This window comes from Bos indicus, chromosome 19, assembly GCF_029378745.1.
Source record: "Bos indicus isolate NIAB-ARS_2022 breed Sahiwal x Tharparkar chromosome 19, NIAB-ARS_B.indTharparkar_mat_pri_1.0, whole genome shotgun sequence".
NCBI lineage: Eukaryota > Metazoa > Chordata > Mammalia > Artiodactyla > Bovidae > Bos > Bos indicus.
This window is the reverse complement of record NC_091778.1, coordinates 15,785,147-15,809,299: the sequence shown is the minus strand read 5'-3', so window position 1 is coordinate 15,809,299 and position 24,153 is coordinate 15,785,147. Positions and strand designations below refer to the sequence as shown.

Here is a 24,153-nt window from a genome sequence, read left to right as displayed (position 1 = left end):
CACCTCTAAAAACCATTTTTCATAAAGTAGCCAACAGTATTATATGTCATGTCTCTTTAAAGTCCTTTCAGTGACCTCCTATTGTATGTAGGCTATAAATTCCTTACCTTGGCTTACAAAGCCCTGTGTGATCTGGCCTTTGTCTCTGCCACCTCATTATAGAACATTTATCCATATTAGCCTTCCTTAACCACTGCAGTCCTAGTTCTTAAAGGTACCAAACGTGCTTCTGTATATGGTTTGTCTCGGATTCTCTTTCCTCATGCTTACCTGGCTGACTGCTTCTCACCACAATGTTGGGTCACATCCCACCCTCCCTCCTAGGTCTTTGCTGGCCTTCCTATGTACAATACTTCCAGTCACACTAACATCACCTCTTGTAATGTCATCATAGTACTTAGCACTATGTGAAATCTTTTTGTGGTTAATTTTTCTCCATTAGAATGTAAGCTCCAGGAGAGTAGGGAACCTCTTCTTTTGATCACTGTTCTACCCGATTACCTAGAACAGTGTCAGACACAGAATAGGTAGGTACTCAATAAATACTGACTAAATGAATCTATTACAGATTTGAGTCATTAATGTATAAATGGTAATTAAAGGGATGAAGTGGATATGGATAAAGCAAGACAGTAGTGGTTTTTCCATTCTCAGTGAATGCTAGAATTAGCTAGAAACTTTTTTACAAGGCGAAAGATGTCTGGGCTCCAATCCAAAACAATGGAATCTAAGAGGCCTGGCACATTTAAAAATCAAAAGCTGCATTTGATTCTGATGGTTTTGGAGACTAGAGAGAAGAGCCTAGGATGAAACCTTGAGAAATACCAACATCTAAAAGATAATAGAAGATATGGAAGCAGACTGAATGACCAGTGAGGTGTCTGTGGAACCCAGGGGAAGAGTGGATTTCAAGGAGAAAAACTACTGATGTCAAGTGCTCGAGTTGGCCAAGCTGTATAAAGACCAGGGGCTTTCCTGATAGCTCGGCTGGTAAAGAATCCGCCTGCAAGGCAGGAGACCCCGATTCGATTCCTGGGTCGGGAAGATCCCCCTGGAGAAGGGATAGGCTACCCAATCCAGTATTGGGCTTCCCTTGTGGCTCAGCTGGGAAAGAATCTGCCTGCAATGCCGGAAACCTGGGTTCAGTCATACCTGGCTTCGATTCCTGGGTTGGGAAGATCCCCTGGAGAATCTTACTACCCACTCTAGTATTCTGGCCTGGAGAATTCCATGGACTTCTGGCCTGGAGTATGTAGTCCATGGGGTCGCAAAGAGCCGGACTTTGACTTTCACTATAGGAAGCATTCGTTGTTGATAGCAACATGGAGTTGTAAATTATCTTTGCACAGGATTTCTCAACCTTGGTGCTACTCACATTTTGGGTTGGATAATTCTTTGTTGTGAGGGGCCCTCCTGTACTTGGTAGGATGTTTAGCTGCCTCCCTGCCCTCTACAAGACACCAGTAGCAGTCCCCAGTTGTGACAACCAAATGTGTCTCTGGACATTACCAAATGCCCCTGGCTGGTGGGGGCAGGAGGGTGGGGAGGAATTTCTGAGAATCACTGCCTTAGCAAAAGTGGTTTTGGTAGAAAATTGAACCCAAAGGGTAATAAATAATTATTTATAATTAAATAATTTAAACTTTAAATAATTTATAATTAAATAATAGAGAAATGGAGACAGGTGATGTGAACGACGATTTAAAAACTTTGGTTATGAAGGGTGGTTAGAAATAGGATGAGGTAAGAAGGGGCGACATGACCAGGGTATGGGTTTTTATCTTTATTAAGATGGATGGGAATTGATTATGTTTATGCACTACTTGGAAGGAAGTGGGGATAATTGGTATTTAAATTCCTTGAAGGAATCGCCACACTGGAGGATTTTGCCTCAGGAGAGTGCTTCTTGCATTGTAATTGGAGGTAAGAATAAGTGCAGATGCTGATAAAAGTAACAGATGACTAACATTTGTTGGGAGCTTACTATGTACCAAGCTCTTAATAAGAAATTGGTGTGTGTTAACTCATTTAATTCTTGTAACAATGCTGTGAGGCAAAGAGGTATAGGGAAAAATACTCTTTGAATATGAAATCACAGGAGAGGTGAATGGTGTAAATGATTTTGATTGCTACTGGAAGGGCCTTTCAGAGGATACATTGAGGAACAGAGGCTCTGAAAGGTTAAGCAGCTTACCCAGTATCACATCTCTAGTTAAGTTACAGAGATCAGATACTAACTAGAGTATCTGGCCTTATGCCTGTGCTCTTAACTACTGTGTATAAGGATTCTTACAACAGAGATGGGAAGTATTTGGGGTAATTTTCATCTGATGTCTTTTTTTCCTCCCTGAAGAGAAATTGTAACGGTCTACTGAGAGTTGAGGAGGTAATGTGATAGAAAGTTTGAAGAGACTGTAGGAAATGTGACAAGAACAGAGAACGCTTGAAATAACTTGTAGGAAATAGGAAAGTATCGTCACTCATCACCATAAAGTTGCCAGAGAGCAATAAGGGCTCAGTTAAGATAGGAGGCAAGTATTTTGGGGGAGCCAGTCTATGGATGTGTGAATTCTCTCCACCATAATCAGCAACCTGGTTATAGGATCAGAGGCAATTTGATTCAGGGTTGGGAGTTTTATTAGTCAGGGAGAGAGATGCTAGTGGAAGTATGAGGCTAGTGAGGAGAGTGGTTGCTGGATGGGGTCTGGGCTGAGTAGAAATTATAGTGAGAGGGGGCTGGCTAACAGTGTAGGGAAGTCAAGAGCTTAGGGAGGGTTACTGATGAGATTCAAAGGACTGGTAGTGGGGTTAAAAAGAGCTAGATAGATGGGAGATTCGGGTCAGAAAGTATTACAGATGTTCATGAGTATTTTGGAGTTGGAGCCATTCCTGGGAGTGACAAGGGCTAAATGTGGCCACAGAAATGGGTAGCTGGAGTAACTGGAAGGGAAAAGCCTTTGTAGCTGAGCTTAAGGACCAAGGAGCTGAGGTGTCAAGACGGTTGTCCATAGGGATGGTGATAGCAAGACTAAGATTCAGGCAGTGAATGAGAGGAAATAAGGAAGTGGGCAGAGGGTGGGAGAGCTAGTTTGAGCCAAGACCCTTAGGGAAACAATGACAGGAGATCGTGACATTGGGAAGGAATGCAGGAGGTGGAACAACATCTGCCGTTTCAGGAAGAGGCCAGTTCAAGAGCCAGATTTCACTTACAACACAGAGGGGTGAGAAATGTTTGAAGAGGTAGACAGTATAAATCCATTCCCCCCTGCCGCCCCATTAGTGGGGGTATCTAGAGATCCCATTAGAAAGGGAGGAGAAAGGAGGGGTCTTACATTTTGGATGGTGTCGAAAATCAGTCCCAGCAGATCCGGATGGTTGAGAAGAGTGGGCAGTTCAGGCCTCAGAGAAGTTGCCCCAGCTTGGACTAAGCATGTTTCTAAGAACATTGGGTCTAGGTAGCTCTAGTACTGGGAAGACTGGAATGTTGATGGTCTACCAGATGGTAGATGCTGTATGCAGACCTTTATGCTCGTACTGTCTTAAATCTGGTGAGGGCTGGTGGAATTAGGATGGAGGTCCTGCTGAGCAGAGCCTGTGGTATTTGGCTGAATAATGAGACCACCCCCGTACCCCCCCCCCCCCCCCCCCCCCCCGCCCTGGAGAGATCCAGAAGTGTGGAAGAGGAAGGGTTGGAGATCTGTGGGCAGAACTTGGCAGGAGTGGAGAGCCTAAAGTATACAGTAAAGGACTCATTTTGTACCCACAGGCCGTTAAAGTGTAAAAATGTTAGTTGCTCAGTTGTATCCAACTCTTTGTGACCCCATGGACTGTAGCCTGCCAGGCTTCTCTGTCCATGGAATTCTCCAGGCAAGAATACTGGAGTGGGTAGCCATTCCTTTTTCCAGGGCATCTTCCTGACCCAAGGATCAAACCCCAGGCTCTTTCATTGCAGGCAGATTCTTTGCCGTCTGAGCCACCAGGGAAGCCCACTTTTACTTTTTACTTCTACCCACTGTTAAGGCCCAGGGAAATTTAGGTTAGGATGCTCACTGGTGCAAAACTGTAGAGTGGACAAAAGAGGAAAAGATCATTTTTCCATCTTTGGCCTTTGTGCCACACTATTAGAGGCAGTGTTGCTTATACCCCAGAATAGTGATACCATTCCTTTGGTTTTTACTTAAAATTCTGTAAAGCAAAGCATGAATTTATAAGTGGTAGGGCAGGTGGGCAGATAAATCTCAGTGACATATACCATGCTGGATTCAGAATAACTGGACTACTCTAGAACCTGGTATGTAGGGCAGTAGAAGGGAACATTTGTTTCACTTTGGCCTTTCCTGCTCCAGCAGTCTTGCCTGGAAAATCCCATGGATGGAGGAGCCTGGTAGGCTGCAGTCCATGGGGTCACTAAGAGTCGGACACGACTGAGTGACTTCACTTTCACTTTTCACTTTCATGCATTGGAGAAGGAAAGGGCAACCCACTCCAGTGTTCTTGCTTGGAGAACCCCAGGGACGGTGGAGCCTGGTGGGCTGCCATCTATGGGGTCACACAGAGTCGGACACGACTGAAGCGACTTAGCAGCAGCTGCAGCTCAATGGAAAGAACTTGACCTCTCATTGACCGCACAATAAGATCGGAGGGGTAAATGAAGGTAGCAGAGCTTTTTAAATCTCTGGTGGTCACAGGCTCACAGGGCAACACTGAAGAGAGGAATAGAGAAAAGAAATCTCCACTTGAGTGCCTTCTATGGAATACCAGGCACCAGTAGGTTCTGTGTTATTCTGACTTCCCAGGTGGCACCAGGAGATGTGAGAGATGCAGGTTCAATCCTCAGGTCGGGAAGATCCCCTGGAGGAGGGCATGGCAACCCACTCCAATATTTTTGCCTGGAGAATCCCCATAGTCAGAGGAGCCTGGCAGGCTACAGTCCATAGGATCGCCAAGAGTGGGACACGATTGAAGCAACTTTGCACACACGCACGTAATCCTAAGAGCCCTCAGAAGTAGTATGCATTCCCTTCATTTTGTAGGTAAGGATGGTTCAGTAACTTCTCCACAGTAGAAGATCAAGTGAGTGATGGGCCCTGGGACTTGATTTCAGATTTGTCTGACTCCAGAGTCGGCTTTTCCTTTTAATGGAGGACATAGCTTGTTGGGATTGGTGTGACCAGTCCTATTGGCCAAGGAAAACTGAAGCATTTCGTAAAATGAGGGAGGCACTAAGGCACTTCTTAGAGAGTAAATAGAGTCTGTCAGAGGGAATGACCCTAAGGGAGTTGGAAAGCAGGTGTGAGAGAAGAGACAGCAGAGAGGATGGTTGGTCTTAATTAAGTCTAATTTATCTCTTGACCACCAATAGGGAAATGGGGGGCGGTGCTGGGGAGGGACAAGTTAGTAAGAGGAAATGGCCCAAGAGCCAAGCTCTCCAGGATTTTCTCCCATTTTCCTCCTCAGCAGCCCCCTCTGGACAGGGGCTCAGCTCTGGCTTTGTCATCACATTCTGGATGCAGACAAAGGACTTGATGTAGGTAGACAGGCTGGCCATCCAGAGCAGGTTTGTCTCGTGGAAAGGATGTGCAGCTGAGAGCAAGGAAGGCCCAGCCAGGAGTGAGAAGATATGTGTTTCAGTGCAGCTCATGATGAAGGGAACCATCATGGTAGGTAGAGTGATGCTCATTTATTCATGGAAGATAAGTACTGATCATTTTCTCAGGCGAGCCTGAGAAGCACCCTTAAGGAAAGAGCAGGGACTCGACCTAAACACCTGACTAGTTGGGGGTCTCAGTAAAGGTCTGGAGCTGCTTTCTGATCCCTTGTGCCCAGGGCTCCTGTGACTGGTGTTTGGGGGATATAGAGAAAGAGGGTAGGAAGCCAGGGGTATCAGACCCTTTCTGGGGGTTTAGCTTTTTCTGTCGGTCTAACATGGCACTGGACTTTGTAAGAAACAAGGGGTTCAGCTCTATAAGTTTAAAGTCTTGGATATTTGTCTCTTCAGGGTTCTCAGGCTCTTTCCGGAACCTTGTGAACTCCACCTTCATGCTGGTCTTTGGCATCTCACATACAAAGAGAACCTTGTTCTTTAGCTTGTTTTGGATCCAGGGATCGATGGAGGCCAAAAGAATTAATGTTTCTTGTAGCTGCATTGAAACAAGCCCCGTGGCTGGCTCCCTTCAGGCCAGCCCTGGGAGGGGGGAGGGGAGTTCTGGCCACAGGTCACTCTGAGTCCCAGGAAATGAGGTCGAGGGACAACGTCTAAGGGCTTATTCCCCTCTCCTCCATCAGAGGGCATGTTGTGTGAGGAGAGTGGGAGAGGCTGGAGGAAGAGGAGGGCAGGGATGCCTTACACTCTTCTTCACAGACGCGTTCTTCTCCACATCCAGCATGTCCAGGACCAAGTGGAACACCTGTGGGCTGCGGATCCCCAGGACGCTCTGGCAGAGGCAGGATGAGGGCACCTCAGTAGCCAGCCCAGGAAGATGCCCTGTCTATGCTCTCTTCCATTCTAGTGCCCTCGTGATGACCCTTTCCCTGGACAGGAGATGTGGCTTCCCAGCTGCTTCCTTACCTTTGAGGGCCTGCCTCTGCATTGGGTTCCGGTACAATTTTTTTCACCGGAAGAGTCAAGATAGTTTCTGTCACATTTTAGCAATGCCCCTCACACCCTTCACCTGTCCCTTCTCATACCCAGCTCCAGTCCTGCAGAAAAGCTTTCCCTTAACTCCTGGTACAGTGGGAAGTCTAAAATAAAAAAGCCGGCAAACCCCCTCCCCACACTTTGCAGCCCTTTCTTCCCTCAATAGCTCTCCTGGACTGCCCACTCCCCCAGCCATCAACACATCTGGTCAGAGTTGCGGAGCTGGCCTTACCAGAGAGATGACTGCTTCCTGGCGTGCTATGGCATTTGAGCTCATCAGCTGCCTGAAGAGAAGGGAGTGAGTGTGTTGTGGTCCAGTTAAGGGGAAGGGGAGGAAGACTGGCTGCTGCTTATAGTCCAGAGTGACTCAGGCATAAAGCTGATGAGTGATGTTAATTTCATTAACGTCCCCTTCTTGTTTCTTGGGTCAGGAAAGGGACTGGGAGGGGAAAGGTCGGTACAACAGTTTTCCAAGGGGCTCTGAGTGATGATCAGGACTCACATTTGTCCAGAACGTTACGGTTACAAATCCCTTCCAAGTCCTCATCTTAACTTGAGCTTTAAATAGCAACTCTGAGTGGTAGGTATTACCAGCCCCTTTTTACAGATGAAGAAAAGCCCAGAGGTCAAAGAGTGACTGGCCAGTGGCCTGGGCAGTGTGATCTGAGACCAGGCAGTAGGTTCTCAGCTCTCACTGACCCTCTGTCCCCTTCCCACAGCCTAGGATTTGGCCCTGGTAGCTCCCAGCCCGAACCACTCACGCCTCCACCAAGTTCAACATCATGGGCTTCATCTTGAGCTCTTCCACAGTTTCAGCAACAGCCTGCCTTATAGCCTGAAGAGAGATTAAGGTGGGACAGGGACTCAGGGGTGTGCTCTTAAGTGCTTCCCACTTTTTTTTTTTTTTCATGTGGACCATTTTTTAGCCTTTATTGAATTTGTTACAGTATTGTTTCTGTTTCACGTATTGGCTTTTTGGCCACAAGGCATGTGGAATCCTAGCTCCCTGACCAAGGATTGAACCCCAACCCCTGAACTGGAAGGTGAAGTCTTAACCACTGGACCATCAACCTTCATTGAGAGTTTACTTTGTGCTGTGTGGATGATCCTTGCCTCAGGGAGCTCACGGTCTGGTGGGGGAAACACAAGTGAACAGGCAGTCAGACTCCTGAACTAAATGTAGGGATAACAGGAGGATCTCCTAGCTCAGTCTGAGTTCCAAGAAGACTTCCTGGAGGAAGTGATGCCGCAGCTGAAACCTGAGGCATGAGTAGGAGTTAATCAGGCCAAGAGGCTGGGGGCCAACTTCCCTGGGCAGAGGGAGAGCAGGTACAAAAGCCTGGAGGCAGGAGAGAGCACAGAGAGGTTAGGGAACAGGAAATGGTTCAGTTTAGCTAGGTGACCATACAGAGTCTTCAGAGTGGGACACAGCAATTACACTGGGACCACAGGTATAAGTCAGGACAGGCTGCTCCTAAGCACTGCTGGTGCGTGGCTTGGCACGAGTGTGGTGAGGGTAAAGAGTCAGGCAGGCCTTGGGTGGTGAAGGGCTATGTAAGCCCTCCTGAGAGCTTGGGGAGTAACAAGTTTTTTGCAGAGGTGAGCTGCAATCTGATTCACAGCTTAGAAAAATGTCTTTAGTGCTGTGGCTGGCTTTGTAGCAAGCTCTAAGAAAGGTAAAAGCCAGGGAGTGCACAGGAAGGCAGGATGATTCTGTTGGTGGTGATTGGAAAGCTTCCCATAGGAGGTGTTGTCTGGGCTGGTCTGGAAGGGGTGATCGTATTTTAATAGGCAGTAGGAGAGAGCAGCTACTTACCAGTGGGACTGAAAGCAGAGGCAGTTTTACACCTTTCAGGGGAGGGAGGAATAACGGCACTTTAAACTGAGAGGACTGCCCACACAGAGGCCAGACGGCTTGGAGACAGGAGCTATGTTCTGGGAAATGTGATGCATGCTTTGGGGGGCATGCATACACAGAAGAACCATACAAAAAAGATCTGAACGACCCAGAGAACCATGATGGTGTTGTCTGGAGCCAGACATCATGGAGTGTGAAGTCAAGAGGGCCTTAGGAAGCATCACTATTAACAGTGTTAGTATAGGTGATGGAATTCCAGCTGAGTGATTTCAAATCCCAAAAGATAATGATGTTAAAGTGCTGCACTCAATATGCCAGCAAATTTGGAAAACTCAGCAGTGGCCACAGGACTGGAAAAGGTTCATTCCAATCCCAAAGAAAGGCAATGCCAAAGAATGTTCAAACTACTGCACAATTGCACTCATCTCACATGCTAGTAAAGTAATGCTGAAAATTCTCCAAGCTAAGTTCAACAGTATGTGAACCGAGAACTTCCAGATGTTCAGGCTGGATTTAGAAAAGGCAGAGGAACCAGAGATCAAATTTCCAACATCTGGTGGATCATAGAAAAAGCAAGAATTCCAGAAAAACACTTACTTCTGCTTCACTGACTATGCCAAAGCCTTTGACTGTGTGGATCACAACAAACTGGTGGAAAATTCTTAGACAACACCAGACCACCTGACCTGCCTCCTAAGAAATCTGTATTCAGGTCAAGAAGCAACAGTTAGAACCAGACGTGAAACAACGGACTGGTTCCAAATTGGGAAAGGAGTATGGCAAGGCTGTATTTTGTTACCTTGCTTATTTAATTTATATGCAGAGTACATCATGCGAAATGCTGGACTGGATGAAGCACAAGCTGGAATCAAGATTGGTGGGAGAAATATCAATAACCTCAGATATGCAGATGACACCACCCTTATGACAGAAAGCAAAGAGGAACTGAAGAGCCTCTTGATGAAAGTGAAAGAGGAGAGTGAAAAAGCTGGCTTAAAACTCAACATTCAAAAAACTAAGATCATGGCATCCCATCAGTTCATGTCCCATCAGTTCATGGCAAATAGATGGGGAAACAATGAACAGTGATGGACTTCATTTTCTTGGGTGCCAAAATCACTGCAGATGGTGACTGCAGTCACAAAATCAAAAGATAATTGCTCCTTGGAAGAAAAGCTATGACCAACCTAGACAGCATATTAAAAAGCAGAAACATTACTTCACTGACAAAGGGTCACATAGTCAAAGCTATGGTTTTTCCAGTGGTCATGTATGAATGTGAGAGTTGGACAATATAGAAAGCTGAGTGCTGAAGAATTGATGCTTTTGAACTGTGGTGTTGGAGAAGACTCTTGAGAGTCCCTTGAACTGCAAGGAGATCAAACCAGTCAATCCTAAAGGAAATCAGTCCTGAATATTCATTGGAAGGACTGATGCTGAAGCTGAAGCTCCAATACTTTGGCCACCTGATATGAAGAAGTGACTCCTTGGAAAAGACCCTAATGTTGGAAAAGATTGCAGGCAGGAGGAGAAGGGGACGATAGAGGATGAGGTGGTGGATGGCATCACTGACTCGATGGACATGAATTTGAGCAAGCTCCGGGAGTTGGTGATGGACAGGGAAGCCTGGCTTGCTGCAGTGCATTGGGTTGCAAAAAGTTGGACACAACTGAGCAACTGAACTGAACTGAACTGAACTTTGGGGGGCAGTGTGGTGGGAGCCAAGGCAGGGTGGGGGTCCTTTAGAGAAAGGTGAAGAGACAGGTTTGGGCTGCCTGGGCTTGGGAGTGTTGGTCTCACTTACGAAGAAGGGTTCATTATATGTCTTTCTCCTGAGTAGGTCAAATGTGAGTTCTTCCAGACCATGTGCCTGGATCCATTCCAGCCCTATGGCCTTGAGCATCTGCGTGGCTTCAAAACGGTGCTGAGGGCAGACACAAAGGACAGACCGCCTTCCTCATCCCCCAGCACATCCTTGTGCTGGAGCAGGAAGGGTACTAGGCAGTTGAGAGCTTACCTCCAGGACGCTGGAACAGGACAGCTGGTCCAGGATGCTCCTGACAACTGTGGCTGAGTGCACACCCATTATCTTGACCAGCACAGTGAGTGCCTGTGGGGGTGGGCAGGGCGGGGTGGCGTATACCAGACCAAGAGGCATTTGGATGGCCAAGCACGCTTGAGGGCTAGAACTTGTAGGAAACAGGCAGAGTCCTTTCTCCTCCTCCTTGGCCTCATGAGTGACAGCGCAAGTTCACGTGTGTGCACATGTGCCCATACGTGAATGAATGGAATATACACAGATCTGTGTCCACTTATGCCCACGTGACCCACATACATATTCACAAACACACAGAGGACCCTGTGGTGCTCCCTGCTGAAGCTCCTTTTCTCTGGGATGAGGATGACAGGGTCCAGAGCCCAGCAAAGTCAGCACCGTTTCCCCAGGGGTCCCCGGGGAGCCCGGCCCCCCGCCCCTCACACCTTCATCTGCTGGGTCTTCGGCCCTTGACACAGGCACTGCAGCAAGTACTCTCGGGCCACGTTGCTGTGGGGCCTCAGGAACCCCAAGCACAGGGCCGCCTCCGCCGCCGCCTTGTTCCCTGACTTCTTTATCAGCATCAGCAGCGCCAGCACCAGCTTCTCTTCATCCTCCACCTGAGTCCTCTTGAGAGGGAGACGGGCCGGTTGGACTAGGTCTCTGGCCAGGCTTTGTGAGGATGGCAATTCAAGACTGCTTCCAGCCCCTTCTCCCTCTTCCCTAGAAGGAATCTCCCTCCTATCAAGAGCTTAGTTTACCCACTTCCCTCCTTCTTGCTCCCATCTACTTGCTCCCAGCTCACAGCCTTTCACTTCTCTATGACTTTTTCTTGTGGATGGGTTGGCGTTACTCTCCTTAATACCTCTGCTGTCTCAGCTCTTGACATTTGAAAAAAATACACAGGTCATTGACCCGACGCCTCTCCTCCCATAACCTTGTCCTTGGTGCTACGTCAGCCGTTAATTCCCACAGAGGGACTCATCGTTACCCGTTACTGCAGCTTTTCTCTGACTCCCTCTCCTCCTGTCTTTCTGGTTCTCCTCTGATGTCAGCAGTTATTGTTATACCTACTGTATAGCATAGGGAACTCTACTCAGTGCTGTGTGATGACCTAAATGGGAAGGAAATCCAAAAAAGTATGTACGGGGCTTCCCTGGTGGCCCAGTGGTGAAGAACTTGCCTGCCAGTGCAGGATACATGGGTTCGGTCCCTGGGTGGGGAAGATCCCCTGGAAAGGGAAATGGCAACCCACTCCAGTATTCTTGCCTGGAAAATCCAACGGACAGAGAAGCCTGGTGGGCTGCGGTCCATGGAGCTGCCAAAGAGTTGGACATGTTTTGTCCAAGTTTGTTGACTAAATAGCAACAATATGTACGAATGACTGATTCACTTTGCTGTACAGTGAAAACATTGTAACATTACATAACTTTGTAAAGCAACTATATGCCAATGAGTTTTTTAAAAAGGAGTATGTTAAATAGCTTTACTTTGAACTTATTTCATTACCTGTACGTGAGTATATATGTGGGTTAGTTATTCATGTATTTTTTCTATCGTAAATTGTCTATAAAAGTTCCTTACATTTGTATAATGTGGTCAGAGTGCTTTTATTTATTCCTGTTGTTAATTGAATTCTTCTAAACAGGAATTGGGAGTTTTTACTTGGCTATTACATAAAAGATGAGTTCTTTTATGTAAGTATAGATGTATATGCGGGGGATTGTGAGGGTTTATAAAAGTACATGGTCAGATCTATCACTTAGGCATATCGTGTTATCTCCGTTGCTTATTTTTTAAACTTTTCTTAGTGAAAGAATTTATCTGTAACTTTTATATTCCTTACTTTCAGATTCTTATAAATAAAAATGAAAGTGAATGTTTTTTGTATATTTAATGCTAATAAATCACTCTATTAAAAAAGTTGGACTGCATGAAGACTAACAATTCATTGAGCAACTCTGCCCTCCTCCTCACTTTCTTCCCTTTTTACCCAGCTTCAATTCCATGGTCCCTGAACTCCTTTACCCCCTCTTTATTGTACTAAACTCTCCACCAACTCTATGCATGCACTTCCCAGAGGAAATCAAAGTTATGATGACTAATCTTGCTTGAAGTATATGAACACAAACCTTATGTAGACCCTTAATGATGCCTAATGGTCAGACTGCTTTTCCCTGGGCAGTTCTCTTTCCCACCTTCCTAATTCATATTCCTTTCTCTGGACCCTCTAACACTTCTTTCTCTATTCTGTTAAGTTGATGACCTTGCTTCCTACTTTATCGAGCAAAATAAAAGCAACTAGAAAAGAAGTTCCAGAGACACTTACCACCACTTCTGTCCAACTTTCAGCACCTGCACCCATATTCCTTCCTTTCCACGTTACTGTGGACCATGACCATCTATCTAAAAACGTCAGTCTTGGGGACTTTCCTGGGGATCTGGTGGCTAGGATTGCACACTCCCATTGTAGGGGGCCCAGGTTCGATCTCTGGTCAGGAAACTAGAGCCCACATGCGGCCACCAAGAGTCCACGTGCGACTAAAGATCCCACATGCCACAACCAAGACTTGGTGCAGCCAAATAAATAAAAATATTAAAAAAGATAAAGCCAATCTCTTACGTGCTTGCTCTCATCCCTTCTCATCTTCTCAAGAACATTGCTGCCCAACTCTTCCCACCCTCTTCAAAACGATCGTTTTCCTGACGACTGGATCGTTAATCCTCAGCGTTGAAACAGGCTGCCATTTTTTCTCTTTCTAGAATTTACCCCTGCTGCTGACTACAGCTCTATCCAGAAAAACTTGGACAGTTGCCTATTCTTGCCATCTTGCCCTTCTTTCCTCCCCATTTTCTCTTAACCCTACTCCATTCAGACTTTCACCACCCCACCAGAATAGTTCTTGTTAAGATAATCAATGATCCCCACATGGTTAAATCCATTGTATGGATTCTCAGTCCTTATATTGTTTGATATGGTTGATCTGTCTCCTTTTCCTTGATAAATGCTCTTTACTTGATTTTCAGTATACCATTCTATTGGTTGTCTTCCTACCTGTTGGCTACTTCTTAGTATTTACTGGTTCTTCCTCTTATCTTTGACCTCTTAACACTGGGGTGCCCCAAGTCTTGATTCTTGGTTCTTAGTGATCTCATCTTATTGAATGACATGATATGCTACCTATATGCTGGCAACTTATAGATCTCTTCCACTAGTTCAGGCTTCTGAACTCCAAGTTGTATATCCAGCTGCTTATTTGTTTCCTTTGGATGTCCAGAAGACGTCACAAACATAACTTGTCCACAGCTGGACTTCTGATATTACCTCCAAGCCTGTTGCATGTGCAGCTTTCTCCATCTTGAAGTGAAGTGAAAGTTGCTCAGTCCTGTCCCCATGGACTATACAGTCCATGGAATTCTCCAGGCCAGAATACTGGAGTGGGTAGCCTTTCCCTTCTCCAGGGTTTCTTTCCAACCCAGGGATTGAACCCAGGTTCGACTGAACCCAGGTCTCTGACACTGCTGACAGATTCTTTACCAGCTGAGCCTCAAAGGAATCCCGAGAATATTGGAGTGGGTAGCCTATCCTGTCTCCAGGTGATCTTCCCCACCCAGGAATCGAACCAGGGTCTCCTGCATTGCAGGTGGATTCTTTATCAACTGAGCTATCAGGGAAACTCATTTTCCTTCTTAGTTGATGACAACTCCATCCTTTCCGTTTCTAGGCCAAAAGCCTCAGCTTCCTCCTTGTTTCCTCACTTTCTCTCACAGCTCACATTTAACCTGTCAGAGTTTTACTTTAAAAATATATGCAGGGGATTTCCCTTGTGGTCCAGTGGCTGAGACGCCACACTCCCAATGAAGGGGGCCTGGGTTTGATCCCTGTTCAGGGAACTAGATCCCACATACTGCAACTACAAGATCCTGCATGCCGCAACCAAGACTCGACACCGCCAAAACAAACCAATAAATATTAATACATATATACATATTCAGAACTTAAAACTGCTTACCAACCCCACTGCAACCACTGTGGTCCAAGCCACCATTGTGTCTCACGAGGATTGCTTTAACAACTCCTAACTGGTCTCTCTGGAGAAGGAAATGGCACCCCACTCCAGTACTCTTGCCTGGAAAATCCCATGGATGGAGGAGCCTGGGAGGTTACAGTCCATAGGGTTGCAAAGAGTCGGACACGACTGAGTGATTTCACTTCACTCCCTTCACTCACTTCATACTTTATTGCTGGAGAAGGAAATGGCAACCCACTCCAGTGTTCTTGCCTGAAGAATCCCATGGACAGAGGAGCCTGGTGGGCCATGGTCCATGGGGTCGCAGAGAGTCGGACACGACTGAAGTGACTGAGCACAACTGGTCTCTCTGCTTCCACTTTTGCCTTTCATCCCCTGCCCATCTTTCTTCAACATAGCAGTCAGAGTGAACCTTTTTTTTTTTTTTTTTTGGCCACTGTGCCACATAAGGGGTCTTAGTTCCCCGACCAGGGATCAACCAGGGATTGGACCCAGGGCCCCTGCATTGGGAGCACAGAGTCTTAACCACTGGACCACCAGGGAAGTCCCCCAGAGTGAACTTTTGAAACATAAGTTAGATCACATCATTGCTTTGTTCAAAAACCTATTCCACTCAGAAGAAAAGCTCAAGTACGTAAAGTCATCCAGAAGGCCACATATGCGCCAGTCTCCTGTTAGCGCCTCTGACCCGACTTCATTTCCTCCTGCTTTCTCTGTTCCCACTCCACTTCTGTCACATGGCCTCCTTGCTGTTCCTTGCCCATACCAAGCCTGCCCCTGCCTTCGGGACTTTGCCTCGATTCTTCCTTTGCTGGGGATGCCTTCTCTCAGATATCTGCAAGGCTCACCCCTCACCTTCGTGCTTGAGCTCAAACGACGACTTCCGCATGAGGCCTCCCCTGTCCTCCGTGTTTAAAATTGCAACTCATTCCATCTGCACTCAGCATTCCTGATCGCTCTCATCCCTGATCATCCTAATCATTCTCATCCCTCTACATAATTCTTCCATTGCACTTGCTGTATCTAACGTACTATATAATGAAATTTGTTGGTTATTACGTGTCTCCCCGGGCTTCCCCTGTGGCTCAGCTGGTAAAGAATCTGCCAGCAATGAGGGAGACCTAGGTTCGATCCCTGGGTTGGGAAGATCCCCTGGGGAAGGGAAAGGCTACCCACTCCAGTATTCTGGCCTGGAGAATTCCATGGACTGTATAGTCCATGGGGTCACAAAGAGTCGGACACGACTGAGTGACTTTCACTTTCACGTGTCTCCCCTCTCCCCTTCCCCCACCCCACTGGAATGTAAGATCTACCAAAAGCTGAGATCTCTGCCTGCTTTGGTTTGCTGACATATCCCAGGGGCCTAGGATGATGTCTGGCCCATGATAGCTGTTCAATATGTTTGTTGAGTAAGTGGATGTAATGAATTCTATTTCATGTGGAACAGTGACGGGGTCAAAATAAGAGGACCCTAAAGGGGAAAAATCTCAAGTAGTGTCAGCAGACTTTCTTGGTCCCTGTCCCCTCTGGGCAGAGGTTTTCCTTTAACAGGTTATTTTAAGGATGATAATAATAATGAGGCGTGGTCACTGAAAGAGCACAGGCACTGGGACTTCCATGGAGACCAGTGGCTAAGACTCCACACTCCCGATGCAGTGGGTCCAGGTTCGATCCCTGAACGGGGAACTAGATCCCACGTGCCACAACTAAGAGTTTGCATGGCTCAAATAAGACCTGGTGCAGCCAAATAAATAAATATATATATAAAAATAATTAGGCATTGAAGTAGGTGCTTTACATATATTATCTCATTTAATCTTCTCAATGATGCTATAACCACTATATCCATTTTAGAGCAGGACAAATGACAACTCTGAAAGCTGGCTCTTGAGAGGTGGTATGACCAGTTCAGGAGCTACGCCAGTGATTCTGTCCAGGCAACCTATTCCACAGGGGACTCCACAAGGACATCGTCCCCCGCTATCAGAGCTAGGAGCTAGGTACCCTCGCCCCAGCTTAACCCCCAGCCAGCACCACTGATGACCTGTCCGACTTGCCCCGGGGACTGACTCTTCCCCCACAGTCACCTGATCTCTGGGGACAGCAGCCCAGGAACTCAGAGCTGTCCGAAGTGCTATCAGAGTATCCATCCTCTGCCCCTCATTTTGCCCCTTCAACTTCTTGATGAGAGTTTGGATCACGTGCTTTTTCAGGCATCCTGGACAGGGAGGAGCCTCAGGTCAGGGCGGAGCCTCCGGGGCGGCTCCTCTCTGCCAGATTCCATCTGACTCCTCTGCGTCCTCACAACCTCGGTCCCACGGTCGGCCGTCCCCACAGGACACCAGAGCAGCTGGCTGAGCGTGACCACAGTTCCCAGAGCCTGCTCTCTGTCTCCCTCCCACCTCTTCTCCCTCTTCACCCCACCTTCCTCGCTCTGCCCAACAATCCCTCGGATCACTCTATCTGCCAATGACTGGGTTGCAGTGGGGGCGCCGTCCACTGTCTTCTGTCCTTCCCTAAAGGTGGATTGCGGCTACACTGCCTGCTTCCTCCCCTGCCCCTACTCCCACCCAGGGGAGGACCCACTCACCCAGGATGGCCAGGGCTCGACAGGCCTCATATTTCACTTTCTCCGGACCGGCTTGGGCCTGATTTAAGGGGGTAGGGGGTGGGAACGTGCCCTAAGGTGGTGGACTATCAGGAGCTTTCAGGATCAGCTCAGCTTAACTTTTCATTTTACAGATGAGGAAACCGAGTGACCTGTTTATGTTCAAACACGGGCGCAGGCAGGGTGATGCGATGGAAGGACCATAACTTAGGAGTAAGACTTTTGTTCACCTCACTATCTGGTGTCTGATAGCCATGAGGCCTAGGGCAGGTCACCTGGCCTCTCAGAGCTTTCATTTTCTCATTAGAACAATACAGCTCCTGCTAACTAGTTCTAGTATCAGAAGATTTAAATGAGATTATGGGTAAGAACACAGCCCACCCCCACCCCCAAAGTCAACTTCTCTGTCAGACAAAGGGAATCTTCAGATCCCCCCTTCCCCATCCTTTAAGATCAAGCTGCCCTTTAAAGAAGCCAAGGGCATGAGATGGGCATATGTCGCACAAGGCGGCTGCCTCCTTCCGGCATCTGACCCATCGTCCTTGACCCTGGGGCCCCCTGTCTGTGCTCAGGTCCCAAGGCTCTGCTGGAGTCTGTGCAGCCCCAGACTCACCACCTGACACAGTGCATCCATGACAAACTTGTCTCTGACCCCCAGGCACCCCAGAGCCTGCAGGAACAGGGGGAGAGGAAAAGGGAGAGAGCTTGGACACCACCGCTGAGAGCTGCCACCTTCTGGACACTGCTGGAGGTTGTTCTTGGAACATCACTCCCTCCCTGCCCTCCACCTCCAGCATCTTTCTCCTCACCAGCTCAGCCAACTCCTACCTGGCCTGTAACCACACCCCTCCACCCTTGCCACTTCTCACCTGTGCTGCGTAGAGCTGCTCATCCTCCCTGGGAGATTTCAGGCTTTCTGTGAGTTCCTGCCCATCCAGGGAAGCCAGTGGAAGGGAAGAAAGGAACAAATATAGTTCTACCATGCTTCCTTCAAAGTGAAAGGAGCTCACCCAATCCACTCTCCTCCCCCCACTCCATTTTGCCGGCAGGCTCTGAGGGTGGAAGGATAGTGTGAGCCCGAGGTAAAGGCATCCTCAGAAAGAGGTCTCCCCATTCTGCCCCTGCCCCTGCCATGTTCCCTGACCTTTAACCTTTGCCACTTCAGGGGCTCCCCAGCAGGGTCTAAGGGCTTGTACTCCACCGGAGACCTGCGAGTCAGCTTGCTCATGGGGAGACGGAGCTTTTGGCTGAGGGTACCCTCCTTGAGGTACCTGTGGGAGAAATCACACAGGTAGCCCTGGTCCCCTTGTTCCCTTCCTCCTTACTTCACGGACTCTCCTCTGCCTCTGGTCCTCAGCCCAGCTCAGATCAGCTTCCATCTACCCCAGGGTCTCCTCGGGGGTCTGTAGGCTGATTTGCCCCACCCCAGCCCCCCAGCCCCACTCCACCCCTTTCTTCTCTTTCTGTCCTTTCCTAGAAGATGGGGAGGGCGTGGAGAACAGGAAGGGACGAAACACACCTGGGGTGATCTCTCATTTTCCGCAGTGTCTTCTGGGCCTCCCGTTCCTTTCGGCGATCATACAGGGTATACCAGTGCGTGTACAGCTCGGGCTTCTTGTAGTAGCAGTAAGGTACGGCATTCGGCTTGCTCGGGTGCTCTCTCCAGCACTCCGGAGTTGGGGGAAACTCTTCCTTTGGTGCCTGGAGGTGGGTGTGAGTGGCAGAGCAGCCACAGGGGACATTTCTCAGCCAGCAAGAGGGCCATGGTGAGAAGGGACTAGACGAGGGAAATACCCTTCAGCCTCTCGTCCTGAAGACACAGCCAGCTCCTAACGAACTGTGTGACTCGGGCAAGTGACTTTACCCTACCAAGGTCTCAGTCTTCTCATCTGCAAAATGGGGCTAATCATCCTTGTTCTGTACCCCTCCCAAGGCGGTTGTGAAGGACTAATGACATAAAGATTGGGAAACCGTTGTTGGTCTGTAAGTTGATCTGAGTACAGTTGGCCCACTGTATCCACAGGTTCCACATCCATGGATTCAACCAACCATGGGATCAAAATATTTGGGGGAAAAAAATTCTAAGAAGTTCCCAAAAGCAAAACTTGAATTTGCCATGTACCTGGTAACTCTTTACATACCATTTACATTGTATTAGGTATTATAAATAATCTAGAGAGGATGTGTGTAGGCTACATGCAAACACCACTCCATTTTATACAACAGACTTGAGTATCCGTGGAATTTGGTATCCCCTGTGGATACCAAGGGACAACTGTCCACAGTTCAGTTAGTTTAGAATTTCAAGGGACTTTGAGAAAGTCGTATGGGGACTTCCTGGTGGTCCAGTGGATAAGAATCTGCCTGCCAGTGCAGGGGACACAGGCTTGATCCCTGGTCCGGGCAGATCCCACATACCAAGGAGCACCTAAGCCCGTCTGCCACAACTACAGAGCCTGCGCTCTAGAGCCCATGAGCCGCAACAAGAGGAGCCACCGCAGTAAGAAGCCCACAGTGGACAGTAGCTCTCACTTCCCATAACTAGAGAAAGCCCGTGTGCAGCATTGAAGACCTTGTGCAACCAAAAAGAAAAAAAAAAGGCCATCTGGGCAAGGAGATGAAAAGGCCAGGGACAGGGGACATGTGGAGTAAAGAGAGGGGTATTTTGGGCTCCTGCTCATCCACCCAGGCATTCGACAGATTTTTATTGAGCACCTACTATGTGCCAAGTGCTCGGTGCTGGGGAGACAGTTATCATTCCTGTCCTCATGGAACTTAATAGTTTCATTGGAAAAACAGGATTTCTTCAAATAATCTGTCTTAGACACTTGTGAAACTGCAGCTCTGCTTGTGGCCAAGGGTTTTAGAGGGGTCAGGGGATTTCTCTGAAGATTTGACAAGGATTCATTCTTGTCCCTTCTCAAGCCTTCCTGTCTCTACAACAACTCTCTGAAAAAGGGCTTGGGCTAGTGGTTCCCAGTGGGGTGACAGAGGCCATCATAATGAGTTCGCAGGTGATTGTCGTGACTTCAGAAAATGGGACATTGACTCACTCTAAGTAGGGTTGTCAGATTTTGTAAGGACCAAGCAAATAAAAAACAGGATTGAGATTTCCCTGGTGGCCCAGTGGCTATGATTCCAAGCTTTCATTGCAGGGGACCTGGCCGTGGTGGGTGGTGGTCAATCCCTGGTCAGGGAACTAGATCCCACATGCCACAGCCAAGGCCCAGAGAAGCCAAATAAATAAACTTCTCTACTTCAATTAAGAACAAACAAACAAAACACTCCAGGATGTCCCACTGAATTTTGATTCCAGGCAGTGAAGGCAATATTTAGGACATAGGCATGTTGAAAAATATTCATTGTTTATCTGAAATTCAAAAATAACTCATTATTAAGCAACTGCCTGCACAGGCAAAGCCTTACAGATGTTATCTCATAGCCACTCGACAAAGGGAGCGGGACAGAGGTTGACTTGTGATAGAGGCTACTCCTGCGGTTCAGGGAGGGAAAGCCACTTGTCCAAGGTCACACAGAGTTAGTGGCATTCCCAGGGGTGAGAGTAGAGTTCTAAGTATGTGTTTGTGTTAGTCATTCAGTCGTGTCCAACTCCTTGCGGCCTCATGGACTGCAGCCCGCCATGCTCCCCTGTCCATGGAATTCTCCAGGCAACAATACTGGAGGAGGTAGCCATGCCTTTCTCCAGGGGATCTTCCCAACCCAGGGATTGGACCCAGGTCTCCTGCATTGGCAGGTGGATTCTTTACCGTCTGAGCCACCAGGGAGCCCATAGGGTTCAATGAACTAGTCTTAATGGGAAGGGATGGTCTGCTGACCTTCTTCCTCCAACAAGGCTCCCAGGGTGGCGGAAGTCAGGGGTCTTACCTGGTGACAGGACCAGGGAAGTAGGACAGGAGCTGCAGCTCTTCTGAGTTCTGTTGTGCAAAGGAGACCACACGGACAAAGGTGAGTGGAAGAGTTGTCCTTCTGGGCATTCATTTATCGAGCATTAGCATTTAGCAAACACGATATCAGGCACTGGGGAGGTAAAGAAGCCATAATTCCTGTCCTTAAGGGGCTCGTACATTTCTGGTGTCTTGGTCTGTGCAATACCAGCATTGCCATAGCCTGGAAGCTTCTCAGAAATGCAGAATCTCTCAGGCCTACTAAGTCAGGATCTTTATTTGAGTAAGATTCCTATGCATGTTGAAATTGGAGACACACTGGTCTGGCAGAGTGGTTCTCATCCCTGGCTGCGTATTAGAATTATTTGAGGGAATTTTTTAACATGGCCCAGTCCTGCATCAGACTAATTGAATCAGATTGTCCAAGGAAGGGACCTAGGCATTTTAGAAAGCTTCCCAAAGGATTCTAATGTAAAAATGGTCGGTGGTTCTCAAACTTGAGTGGCAGTAGAAAAAACTGGAGATCTTGTTTTTTGTTTGCTTGTCTTGGCCATGCTGAGTGGCATGTGGGATCTTAGTTCCCTGACCAGAGATCGAACCCCTGCCCTCTGCATTGGTGGCACAGAGTCAACCCCTGGATCGCCAGGTAAATCCTGAGAAGTTGCATTTCTAACAAGATACTGATGCTGCTGATCCTGGGAACATATTTTCAGAACCACTGGTCTACTGGTGAGATAGAACCATTTTCTGGGGATTAAGAAAGGGAAATAAATGTGAGGATGGATAAAGGCATAGGTGGTCTTGATGAGGGGTCCTAACCTGGTGGGGAGGAGCAGGGAGGGTTTCCAGAGGAGATTATCCACAAGCTGAGTCTTCAGTGCAAGTAGGAGAGTAGCCAGACAGATGAGAAGAACAGTGGGCAAGAGGAACACCTTGAAACCTTGGCATTGTGAGAGTGCAGAGCAGGTGAGGAAGCAGAAGCTGGGGAGTCGCAGAGACATCCCACCTTAGAGGGCCCTGGAAACTTACCTTGAGGGGTGTACAGAGCCTTGAAAGTACCCAAGGATCTGCCCTGACTCTGCCCATAGATTTGCTGACATCACCCGGACTCCTGCCTGGGAGTGGGGGCCAGGGAGCTTTCCTTTTCAGGTCCCTATCCCCGACTCCACTCTTGTCCATTCTAACCTCACCTTTGATCCTTCCTGGATATTCCAGCCATGGGCAGTTGAACATCGCCCTGTTGATGTCAGAGATGTTGACTGATTTTTCGTAGGCCATCCTCTTCTCCTGGGGGGCGGGCAGGGACTACAGGGACTGCTCCTCTGTGAGAGTTGGGGCAGAGCTCGGGGAGACGTGTCGTCTGTGGCTCAAGAGGGACTAGTGAGGTGTCTGGGCTTCTAGAGCTAGAAGCCTCCGAGTGTTGAGTGAAAAGATCACCTAGGTGCATGGAACACTCTGGTTCTACTCTGGAGCCCCAGCCCTGGCATCTACTGGCCTGTGGCTTGAGCCAGTCGCTTTCCCTCTGGGAGGTGCACTTTCCTCATCTGAAAGGAGGAAAGCCATGCCTGTCGGGTGAGCTCAAGGGGCAGTGGTGAGGCATAAATTAGAAAAAAAAGTCAAAGCACTTAATGAGCCTCAAGCTCACGTATCCCTTGTTATTTTTTTGTCTCCTTTGAAGTTTTTTAAATTTTCAAAAACTTTTCATTTTGTATTGGGGTATAACTGATTAACAAAAAATGGTATGCCAATATAGTATATTAATGCATATATATGGAATTTAGAAAGATGGTAACGATGACCCTATCTGCAAGACAGCAAAAGAGACACAGATGTAAAGAACGGACTTTTGGACTCTGTGGGAGAAGGCGAGGGTAGGATGATTTGAGAGAATAGCATTGAAACATGTATATTATCATATGTGAAATAGATCGCCAGTCCAGGTTCGATGCATGAGACAGGGTGCTCAGAGCTGGTGCACTGGGACGACCCTGAGGGATGGGATGGGGAGGGAGGTGGGAGGGGGGTTCAGGATGGGAAACACATGTACACCCGTGGCTGATTCATGTCCATGTATGGCAAAAACCACTACAATAGTGTAAAGTAATTAGCCTCCAATTAAAATAAATATAATTAAAAAACAAACAATGGTGTGATGGTTTCAGGTGAACAGTGAAGTGTCTCAGCCATACATATACATGTATCCCTCTCCCCCATCCAGGCTGCCACACAACATTGAGCAGAGTTCCCTGTGCTATACAGGAGGTCCTTGTTGATTATCCATTTTAAATATAGCAGTGTGTACATGTCCATCCCAAACTCCCTAACTATCCCTTCTCCCAATCATACACATACCTCCTTCTTTGGCAGCAAGAGATAGAAGTCTTTGGGTTGTTGTTCACGAACACATTTATTTTATTTCATTTTAGAAAAAAAATGTGAGTTTTTAAAACTATATGAGGACTTCCCTGGTGGTCTGTTTTGCTAAAAGTTTTACTTTTGTTTTAGGCTTGAAGGCTTTGTTAACAGAAACCACTTGATACAAACACACAATATGCAATTCCAATATTTAATAGAGAATTAAATTAAATAGAGAATTGTTTGGTTTAATTTCAATATGCAGTCATTAAAAGAAAAATAAAAACAACAGGAAAAGGTAATAGCATATACATCACCAACTTGAACTGAAAACGTGCATCCAGACTTGAACGCTGGGAAGTCCCAAATGACAGCAATCTGAAGCATGAACAAGCCCTCCATTTAAATTTTCCATGTTTGCTCTGCAGGGGACACAGATGTGATCCCTGGTTGGGAAACTAAGATCCCACATGCCGTGTGGTGCTGCCAAAAATTAAAAAATAAAAGAAACCCTTGAACTATTAAAAAATTATACGAACAGCAATAATAAAAATGCAAATGTGGATAGACACTCAATTAACATTGATAAGGAGAAATGTCACCCCTTACAGATTTTATCTCAAAGTCTATCAGCTGTACATCAGCTTGCATTGCCACCAGCAGCTTGCATTGCCACCAGCTTGCATTGCCACCCCGACTGTAGAGTCCTGCTTGCTGAGCCACT

General features: G+C 47.5%; 1 protein-coding gene across 1 annotated transcript; it reads right to left on the bottom strand.

The window, feature by feature from the left end:
- Window positions 1–5,099: 5,099 nt before the first annotated feature.
- On the bottom strand, window positions 5,100–22,596 carry HEATR9 (HEAT repeat containing 9). The gene is made up of 15 exons (XM_019980680.2): window positions 22,265–22,596; window positions 21,055–21,104; window positions 18,689–18,870; window positions 18,314–18,440; window positions 18,039–18,095; window positions 17,783–17,839; window positions 17,152–17,209; window positions 16,649–16,779; window positions 10,977–11,159; window positions 10,513–10,605; window positions 10,300–10,419; window positions 7,399–7,472; window positions 6,870–6,921; window positions 6,348–6,434; window positions 5,100–6,140 (listed from the first exon to the last, which is right to left on the bottom strand). Exons 1-15 carry the CDS (start codon window positions 22,350–22,352, stop codon window positions 5,772–5,774), a joined length of 1,728 nt encoding a protein of 575 aa, XP_019836239.2. The 5' UTR covers window positions 22,353–22,596; the 3' UTR covers window positions 5,100–5,771.
- Window positions 22,597–24,153: the final 1,557 nt, after the last annotated feature.

Excerpts from the sequence above, each read along its gene's own strand:
- HEATR9 (XM_019980680.2), bottom strand. The coding sequence starts at position 22,352 with ATGGCCTACGAAAAATCAGTCAACATCTCTGACATCAACAGGGCGATG. Across the intron at positions 18,096-18,313 it reads TGAAGTGGCAAAGGTTAAAG|GAACTCACAGAAAGCCTGAA; the intron begins GTCAGGGAACAT and ends CTGGATGGGCAG. Across the intron at positions 6,141-6,347 it reads ACGCGTCTGTGAAGAAGAGT|CTACAAGAAACATTAATTCT; the intron begins GTAAGGCATCCC and ends GTTTCAATGCAG.